Raw genomic sequence first — 10,484 nt, forward strand, 5'->3', positions numbered from 1 at the left:
ATATGTGGTCCCATCTCTTCATCAATCACGGTATAGAAAGAGCCACATGAATTGAATGTGCCGTCACAAGTAACTTGGGAAGATAATTTAACATGTCCCTGTCAAAATAGAAGGAAGAAGGGAATCAATTTGGCAAACCACATTCATTTTGAATACGGAAAATAACAAGGTTTCCATAAATTTGGACTTGACAGAAAAGACTAGAGAATGATGATTTCTGGCTGATTTCTCTCTCTCTCTCTCTCTTAACAGTTACTGTGGTGATTTTTACTACATGGGTAAAAGTAAAGTAAGTTACTTAGTCAAAAATTAATGGTTTTCGTGACAATAAGAATAGATGCATGTGAATATGTCAATGTCTATAATTTAAGTTCCAATTCTTCCTGTTAGAATGATGCTTGAAAACTTGCAAAAAGTTTAACAAGAGATGGGAGCAAATCATAATCTTGTATCAAATATTAATCAATTAATTAATAAGAAATGATGGGGGGGGGGAGCAAATATCGACATTAGCATTATGATAAAAGATTAGGATTTAAGAAGAAGGATGAAGATTGGCTAAATTGGAGAAGCAATGATTTGACTTTTCAATAAAGGAGGGTGAGTGTAGGAGTGGAAGAAGGACTTGGTGCTTGGAATAATAAGCTTTACTTTCTTTTAAATCACAATTAGGATCAGGTACCTTAATTAAAATTCTTAGGCTCTTGCTTTAATTTTAGGAAAATACTAGATAAGTATGAGCTTTTACATTCTTGCCAATAGCAGTGTGACATGTCTATAGAAGTTTTTCTTTTTATGTTTTTGATGAATTATTTGTGCATGTGTTTCAAATTGTGATTTGCAGAAAAAAAGAGTATCTCCTTACCTGTAAGGAGGTAAATAGTACTCTTATTTTTACTTTGGTATGCTAATGAGCACACTTTTTTTTTCCCTGTACTTGATTCTCTGAAGTTTAATCTTCTGTATGTCATTTCTCTCAACAATAATGCACACTCTGGAATTGAAAAGACACCCATCTTAGTCTCATTTGGTATCCATCCTCCTATCTGTAACCCAGTGTCCTTCCTTACCCACAATCCAAATACTACAAAACTTGCCCATAACCCTCTCACAATCTGCAGCATCTACCAAATGATCAATCTCTCTCTCTCTCTCTCTCTCTCTCTCTCTCTCTCTTAGTGGAAGAAGCAGAAAAGGCTTCATATAAACCTTTGAGCCTTTAAGCCTCTTTGGTAAGAATATATGAGTCATACTTTCTTCTCTTTTTCTTCATTCCATGTCTTTTTAGAAGTTAGGGTTGTTCTGAGGGTTATAAATCTTAATTTAAGTGATTATTAACTTCAAGTTTCAACCTTTTGGAGTCTTGATGATTACTATTCACCACCACTTCCATAATCAGAGAGACCATCAAGATATGCTTTTTTTGAAAGTCTTTTTTATCTAGTTGGAATCCTGACAAACATTACCATAACACAAAGGCCCCTCTCTATCTCTCTCTCAGTTTTGACAAGAGAGATATCAAAGAAGAACCACAAGGTAAGAAACAACTAGTCCCCACTTAATTTTATGCAGTTTCCCTCACTACCATGAATTCTACCAGTCTTTGAAATCCCCCACAACTCAGCTACCACCAGCCTTGCATAGAATTCCAACACGAAACACAGAGGTAGCTAGAGTGGAACAAAAAATAAGAGAGAGCTTTGCTCTGTACATGGGGAAGATGAATTCCCTTCTCTCAGTCTCCTTTGTGGTTCGATTTGGAGCCAAAAACCCATGGAGATATGAAACTCCAAGCTTATTTGCATAAGCTGTTAAGCAAAAAGATACAAGCTTTAGCTTATTACAAAGCCGGAGGAAGGTGGGTTCTGTTTAGTTTTGCTGATTCTCAATCTAGTGAAGCAACCAATGGTAACTCTTCATCACCGTCCACACCGCCTACTTCTAGACCCATCAGGATCATCATCATCATCATCATCATCATCATCATCATCAACCACACCAGACCCAGCCAATGGAAGCAGGACACGTGGGACATACACCAATGAGGCCAACTTTGACACCAACATGGTCATCATCCTAGCAGCCCTGCTCTGTGCACTGATATTTGCTCTGGGGCTAAACTCAATCGTGCGCTGTGCTTTAAGATGCAGCAGAAGGTTCTCTTTTGAGACGCCAGATGAGACCGCTGCGCGCTTAGCAGCCACAGGGCTGAAAAAGAGCACATTGCGTCAAATTCCCATTGTGGCATATGGCTCAGGGGCTAATATTCCTGCCACAGACTGCCCAATTTGCCTTGGAGAATTTCAAGATGGCCAGAAAGTGAGGCTGCTGCCAAAATGCAACCATGGATTTCATGTCAGGTGCATAGACACTTGGTTTTTGTCACACTCTTCGTGCCCAACTTGCCGCCACTCGTTGCTTGAACAGCCAGCTGCAGCTTCAGATTCTGCAGAAGTTGCTGATGCTAGACATACTGCTGGAAATGCATCCTCTGGAGGTCAAGGTGATGTGCCAATATCTGTTGATGAAGCCAGTTGATAATGTTTTAGACTTAGAGAGAGAGAGATTTTATTTATTTATAATATTGTTGGTTTACAAGTAGTTTTTATTTTTTGTTTATCAAATATGTAATCTTATCTGAGGTGCTATGGCAATGCCTACATACATATGAGGTTTTTGAGGAAATAATATAAATTTTTAGCCAAAATTGAGCACCTCATATGTTGGATGATATTATCTACTCTAATATTGTAGTGGTGTTTAACTTGAATGTGAAGGAAGATCCAATCCAATTATAAATTTCAGCTGATTCATTTTATATGAATGTTTTGCCGTCTTGGTAATGCAAAGCAATTAAGCAAATAAAAACTCCCAACCATGCGTCCGAGTTCGAATCCCTTCTCCATAATTTAGATTAAATTAAAGTAGAACATTTTGCTTTTTCTTTTTTCCTTGCTTCCATTTGTAAAAGTTAAGGCAGACAAATGCAAATATGATGAAAACATAGCATTTTTCAAGAACTCAAGCTGAATTAATTTTTCATCCATGATCCATATGCACCTTTCTATTTTCCTTGTTTGATTTGATGGGCATGCAATTATTTATTTTGGTATAATATATAATATATATATATGGGACACAAGTAAAAAAAGAAACATTATTTCGTGCTCAAGGAATGGAATCTCAAACTCTTTTTTCCCCTCCATTCTTCACCTTTTTTGGCCCACAGGTAAGAAATTTTATTCCTGCACTACCTCAAAAATCATGTATTTAAGTAATGAGCTGCAGAAGGATCAGTACTTGTGGGTGTGATGAGGACATTTTCTTAAGCATCATTTGCCGATGGACCACTCCCACAACCACACGCACCCTCTTCTTTTCAACCTGATTGATCAATATCTATCTTTAAGATTTTTCTGGATTCCAAAGATTACTAAGAAGACATTTTTGTGTAGGGATGCTTGAGGAACAATATTTGTGTACTCATGACTTTTGGGGGAGGCAGTAATTAATGTAGTCATGTTTCATGTTTCAATGCTTTGTGGCAACTTCTATTGGTAGAATCGTTTTTTCTTTTAATTAATGGGTTCGGGGATTCAAATTTAGGATATGTGCTAAAATTGAGACGAGACGCATCGTTAAAACAAGAGCTAGTTAATTTTGAATCTTGATAGAACCGTTTAAACGATAGGCGTCCACTAAAACACCCACTAGCTATGCTACTACATCATAAAAGGGTACATGAAGGTACCAATACAGTACATATATAGCTCGTCATGGATGAGCTACTTGAGCATACATAAATGGTCAAGAGCAAATCCAACTTGGAATTTTTGGATTGTTGTGGACTATAAGGACTTAGTGAGCTTGTGGTTCACAATAAACTGAATATAGCAGATGATATGATTTCTTTCCGAGAATGAATATTAAGAAGAATTCCAACCCCCCTCGACCCCCCTTCTGTTTCAAGGATCCTTCTACTACATCTTTTTAAACATATTTCATTTTGATTTGTTGTAATTGAAAATTCACAAGGTAGCTACTAGCTTAGACAAGTTGTTTTTCATTTTTTATTTTTATACAATCAATTAAGGGGAAGGAAAATGGAGGGGGAACTCACACACACAAGTACCATAGGACTTCAACACAATACCACATGAGAACACACCAAGACCTGGACCGTCCAACTAACACACCTAGTGCTATAATACCCTTGTTAATTTAGGCAAGTTTTATTTGGGGAAAAATACAAAGAAAAATTTGAAGTACCTATGTTAAAAAATGAGAGTGTGGCATGATGATTGATAGGTGTCATTGTGCTAATATACAATTGAGTCTATTGATTGGAGTCATTCTATAATGAGGGCCTTATATATGGCATTTATGTGAGGTCCTATCTCTTAATCGTTGAACTAAATAAACCAATTTGAACCAATAATTTAGAAATAGAATCTCACTTAAAGGGTCATATGTACAGCCCTCATTATAGAATTCTTGTTATTGATTGAGGCTGGTGGTTGGAAAATTGGCCAAGGCCTTGCAACAGTAGGGCCCAAGTATAGATGTCAATAAGTTGATTTGGGCCTTGAGAAGACACGGATTGGCTTCGGCCCCTTTGAGGTCCTTAAATGTCTTAGCCCATTTTACAACATGCTATTTTAGTTGAAAGTATTTTATAGTGAGGGCCACCTAACCTAAGTCTTAGATGAAGTCCTATATTTTAAATGTTGGATCAAACTAACTAATTTGTTCCAACGACTATTCAATTTGATCAAACGGTTAAGAGATAAGTCCCTCACTGTAGAATTCTTGATTTCAGTTGAGGTTGCAAAGCTGTAGAAAGAAAAGGGAAAGTACGAATATTATTTTCCATAAGCATAAAAAACTTGGAAGTTGGATGGACAGAAGTCTATATATATCATTCATTTTATTAAACAGAACAGAGCACAAGAAACACCAGGTTTTCCCATTAGTTAACAAACTTCAAAATGAGCCCTTGCAATTGCAAACAGCAGCAACCCATAAAAAGAGCCCAAAACCATACAACAAAATGCTCTCACTTAGTCAACTCAGCTGAGAGTGTGTTAGCCAAGGATGATATGGTTGAAGGAGACACCCCTCTAGTCCCACCCAAATACCATTTCTTGATGTTCTCAACCACATTTGCATTCTCCACCTTGATTTTTGACTCTTCCTTCCCTTCAGTGTGAAAAGAAATCTGCATACACATAAACAAATAAGTAGAAATTATATCTAATTAGCTGAAAGCAATATTTCCTTAACAAACCAATGTTATTTAGTTTGATTCTTACCTCAGCCGTGGCAGAAGTTGCTGGAAAATGAAACGTGATGGTGGAATCTTTCTTGAAGTACTTTGATTGGAAGAACTCAACAATTTTCTCCAAGGCTTCCTCCTCCTCTTCTTCATACTTGTCATCAGCTGCCAATCTATCCCTCACAGCACTCTCAAGCTGCACCCCATATTGAGACCCTTTGATCTCCTTGATCACCACAACCCTAAGGAATTTCTCAACAGGAGCTACATGCATCCACAATTTGATCAAGGGATTAGAAAAAAGTAATTGAAGACTGCAACTTTTGGGATGTATGGTATTGCAATTTTACCAGAAATAAGAGCATCAAAGAAGTCATCATCTTCTGCAAGCTCATTTGCTTTCTTGGTCTTCCATTGTTGAAGATGTGACACAACTTCAGGGTCTAAGTAAACCCCAATTGCTGTGAACTTGATTTGAAGAAAGTGTATCTCAATGTCAGTGATCCCTGCCAAACCCAATTACCCATTAGCAATTTTTCATTTTCTTTTGCTTATCAAACACAAAAATGGTATGTTTAGCAAGTGCAAAAATGGCTTACCATGACCCAGCAGAGACAATGGCTTGGTGGTTGTGATCTGAGAAGGAAAGGGAACATCATCTACCAATACCACTTCAGTACCCACTGTGGTGCATAAAGATACAAAATTTAGTCATGCTTAAATTCAAGAACAAAACCCAACAAAAATAAAAAAAAATAAAAACAACATGATTTCAGAGAGAGACAGAGAGCTCTTACTCTTAGCGTGGCTGTGAGTTTTGAAGGGTATGATTAACAGGCAGCTATGGAGAAGGTGAAGGAAGTAGATAGAAATGTTGTCTGAGAAAACAATGGGAATATAGCTGAGGTTTAGGCCTCTATATATCCTGGGCTGTGGTGTTCAAGCTGACAATGCCTTCCAGTCTTGGCAAGGTGGTAGGTGTTGCGGTGAGGTTGAAAAGCTTGTGATCGCATCTCACTTTCTCCAACTTAAATTTTAGTTAGAGTTTCATTTGTATAAAATTGGGTCTTCAATTGACACGTCACTCAGCTAATTGCCATAAAAAACAATTCGGGGTGTCCTGTGGAGAAAATTCTCACACATAGTTGTTGTATACAACCGGTGATACGATAAAATTTTTCAATCTTATAAAACAAGCTTCAATTTTAAGGGCAGAAAAAAAAAAATTCAAGTAATTTGATATGAATAATGTGTTGGCAGAGGGGATACATGAAACAGTCACACCAAGAAGGTCACTTGGTTTGTGAGGCACCAAAGATGGTCTCTTTGTTATTCTTCATCAAATTTTGTTCAACAAGCTCCCTTGTTGTGGGTGAACCTGTCCTATATTACAGGTTAGGGGCATATATGAAAAAAGAATATCCTATTTCATTTTCGATTTGGCTGAAAATGAATATTGGATGGCCTCCATCTACCCACGTGTTCAACAATTCAAGCTTCTAACAACCACTCCTTCTGCCTACCTCCCCTATTTAATCTCTTCTGGTAGCACAGTTTCTAAGTTATGGCTGCTGTACAGAACAGGGGTTCTCTTTCGTATTTTCTTTTTCTTTTTTTTAATTAAAGGGAAAAATATCTTTATTTAATTTTGTCTTAGACGGGACGGGAAATAGAATTGAACTTAAGTGAAGTTATTATTCAGATGAATCATGTGACTAATATGAAAGTCCATCTCTATAATTTATATATGACCCCCTCATTATAAAACGACTCGTTAAGAGTGTTTACACATCCGCTCAAAATCAAGTGTGCAAATCTCGCATTCCTGAATATTGTAGAGTGAGGAACGCTAGGGAACAAAACTGGGACCTAGTCTCAATCTTGTTTTGGCCCACGCATCAAACGAGGCCTCAATTACTCTCCTTGTGCCAGTACTTTTATAACAAAAAACCACAATAGAACTGCTTTGGGCTGGGAAGCTCCTGCCAATTGTAATCCTGTCACCTACTGAGGGCGGGCCCTCTAACTGGATGATCATCGGTGATGTAAACAAAGCATTGCGATGATTAGCAATTAAGGCGCCACAAAATTCTTTCTTCTCTCTTTCTAGTTTGGACTTTCCCATACCTAAACTATGAAATCACAAAATTACCTTGCAGTTATTGTGCTAATTAGAAATTTAACATCCGCCAGGTTCATTTGGATTTCCACAGATTGGAGAGTCCATAAGCTTCATCAAGGCACAAAAACGGAACGAAACGGGTGAGTGGATCCAAATCCGAATCTGAAACTGTGAGCCAGTATTCAAGACCTCACTCATGGGCTCCAAGACAGTGGTTTCGACGGGTCAAGCCGGTAACATAGGGTATAGCCGCATATTTTCGAATATTTAAATAGTACAGCCGCGCGGCTATACCCCATGAATATTTTCGAATATTTAAATCGTCTAGCCGGGCGGCTATACCCAAGGAATATTTTCGAGTATTTAAATAGTATAGCCGCGCGGCTATACCCTCATTTCGAACATTGAAATAGTAACGCCGCACGGCTATACTCTACGAATATATTCCAATATCTAAATAGTATAGCCGTTCGACTATACCCTATGCATATTTTTGAATATTTAAATAGTATAGCCGTTCGGCGCTACCCTGCGCATATTTTGGAATATTTAAATAGTATAGCCGTGCGGCTATACCCTGTGCATATTTTCGAATATTTAAAATCTTATAGCCGTCCGGGTATACTACTTAAATATTTTTCAGTATTTAAGTAGTATAGCCGGGCGGCTATACCGTGGGCATATTTTCTAATATTTAAATCGTAGAGCCGGGCGGCTATACCCAAGGAATATTTTCGAGTATTTCAATAGTAAAGCCGCGCGGCTGTACAGATTGCATATTTTCGCGTACAGCCGCGCGGCTGTACTCTGCGCATATTTTCGACTATTAAATGGGTGTCGCCGGGCGGCTATACCCTGTGCATTTTTTCGAATATTTAAATAGTATAGCCGAGCGGCTATACCCAAGGAATATTTTCGAGTATTTAAAGCGTAAAGCCGCACGGTTATACTCTGCGAATATATTCCAATATCTAAATAGTATAGCCGGCCGGCTATACCCTATGGATATTTTTGAATATTTAAATCGTATAGCCGCTCGGCTATACCCTGTGTATATTTTCGAATATTGAAATTGTACAGCCGTGCAGCCATACCGTGTGCGTATTTTCAAATATTTAAATAGTATAGGCCCTACCCTGCGCATATTTTGGAATATTTAAATAGTATAGCCGTGCGGCTATACCCTGTGCATTTTTTCGAATATTTGAATAGTATAGCCGAGCGGCTATACGCAAGGAATATTTTCGAGTATTTCAATAGTACAGCCGCGCGGCTATACTCTGCGAATATATTCCAATATCTAAATAGTATAGCCGGCCGTCTATACCCTATGGATATTTTTGAATATTTAAATCGTATAGCCGCTCGGCTATACCCTGTGTATATTTTCGAATATTGAAATTGTACAGCCGTGCAGCCATACCGTGTGCGTATTTTCAAATATTTAAATAGTATAGGCCCTACCCTGCGCATATTTTGGAATATTTAAATAGTATTGCCGTGCGGCTATACCCTGTGCATTTTTTCGAATATTTGAATAGTATAGCCGAGCGGCTATACGCAAGGAATATTTTCGAGTATTTCAATAGTACAGCCGCGCGGCTATACTCTGCGAATATATTCCAATATCTAAATCGTATAGCCGTTCGGCTATACCCTATGCATATTTTTGAATATTTAAATAGTATAGCCGGCCAGATAGACTCTCTCTATATATATTAATTTTTAATTTTAGTTTTTTTGTTCAAATATACCTATCTTTTTTTTATTAGTTTTTTTAGTTTAACATTTGTAATTAAGAAATAGCTTAGCCTTATTTAATGAGTTTAGTGTTTGGTATGATGCAATGTGAAAAAGGTGCTAAAATATGAAAATTATGAGAGAATATTTGTTTGTGGGAATTTTCTGTGTATTCTTCTCCTTGTAGGAGGTCATATTTATAATACAACGAAATCTGAATGGGCAAGTAAATAATAAATTCCTAAATCTATTTACAGTAGGAAATCAGGAATTAAAGTAAATCAATTACAATTATAATAGAAATTCTTGGTGTGCAAGGAAAGTAAGTCAATATCCACAAGTCACGCCAACACTCCCCCTCACGTTGGTGCATAGATGTCGCCAATGCCCAACTGATCCAGTGAATTGTGGAATGCTTTACTGGAAATCACCTTTGTCAAAATATCCGCCAATTGATCCTCGGATTTCACAAAAGGAAACTGAAACACTTTAGCCTCAAGCTTCTGTTTGATGAAGTGTCGATCCACCTCAACATGTTTAGTACGATCATGATGAACCGGATTCTGTGCAATGGCTATAGCAGCCTTGTTGTCACAAAAGAGTTTCATTGTGGACGTAGGTTTATACCCGAGTTCAATAAGCAACTTTCTTAACCAAAGAAGTTCACCAATCCCTTTAGTCATGCCTCTGAACTCGGCTTCTGCACTGGATAAAGCTACTACATTCTGTTTCTTGCTTCTCCATGTCACCAAATTACCTCCCACGAATGTGAAGTAACCCGATGTGGATTTTCTATCTGTTACATTACCTGCCCAATCTGCATCTGAATAACCATCAATATTTAGATGACCATGCTTTGAGACCATAAGTCCTTTTCCAGGTGCAAACTTCAAATATCTAAGTATCCGAAGAACTGCATTCATGTGGTCTTCACTTGGAGAGTGCATAAATTGACTGACAACGCTCACCGCATAAGCAATGTCTGGTCGAGTATGTGACAAATAGATCAATCTTCCCACTAACCTTTGGTATCTTTCTTTGTTAGTTGGAACTTGATCCGGATATTCTCCAAGATGATGATTCTGAACAATAGGAGTGTCCGCAGGTTTACAATCTAGCATTCCTATGTCTGTCAACAAGTCTAAGACATATTTCCTTTGAGAGAGAAATATGCCTTGCTGCGATCGAGCCACCTCAATTCCCAAGAAATACTTGAGTCCACCTAGATCCTTCATCTCAAACTCCGTAGCCAGATAGTCTTGTAGCTGTGATATTTCCTGTTTATCATTCCCAGTAATAATCATATCATCAACATAGATTATTAATGCTGTTACCTTCCCTTTTCGA

General features: G+C 37.7%; 2 protein-coding genes across 2 annotated transcripts; one reads left to right on the forward strand and one right to left on the reverse strand.

Moving 5' to 3' along the window:
• On the forward strand, window positions 971-2,820 carry LOC18784791 (RING-H2 finger protein ATL74). Its single transcript, XM_007218343.2, has one exon. The coding sequence runs from the start codon at window positions 1,906-1,908 to the stop codon at window positions 2,536-2,538; it is 633 nt and encodes a 210-aa protein (XP_007218405.1). The 5' UTR covers window positions 971-1,905; the 3' UTR covers window positions 2,539-2,820.
• LOC18784995 (probable chalcone--flavonone isomerase 3) lies at window positions 4,894-6,345 on the reverse strand. Its single transcript, XM_007218345.2, has 5 exons — window positions 6,073-6,345; window positions 5,875-5,958; window positions 5,626-5,781; window positions 5,313-5,539; window positions 4,894-5,218 (listed from the first exon to the last, which is right to left on the reverse strand). Coding segments are annotated over exons 1-5 (630 nt in total). The 5' UTR covers window positions 6,074-6,345; the 3' UTR covers window positions 4,894-5,056.

Source organism: Prunus persica, chromosome G2 (genome assembly GCF_000346465.2).
Source record: "Prunus persica cultivar Lovell chromosome G2, Prunus_persica_NCBIv2, whole genome shotgun sequence".
NCBI classification, from domain to species: Eukaryota; Viridiplantae; Streptophyta; class Magnoliopsida; order Rosales; family Rosaceae; genus Prunus; species Prunus persica.

Excerpts from the sequence above, each read along its gene's own strand:
- LOC18784791 (XM_007218343.2), top strand. The coding sequence starts at position 1,906 with ATGGTAACTCTTCATCACCGTCCACACCGCCTACTTCTAGACCCATCA.
- LOC18784995 (XM_007218345.2), bottom strand. Across the intron at positions 5,782-5,874 it reads ATTGTCTCTGCTGGGTCATG|GGATCACTGACATTGAGATA; the intron begins GTAAGCCATTTT and ends TGGGTTTGGCAG. Across the intron at positions 5,540-5,625 it reads CTTTGATGCTCTTATTTCTG|CTCCTGTTGAGAAATTCCTT; the intron begins GTAAAATTGCAA and ends GGATGCATGTAG.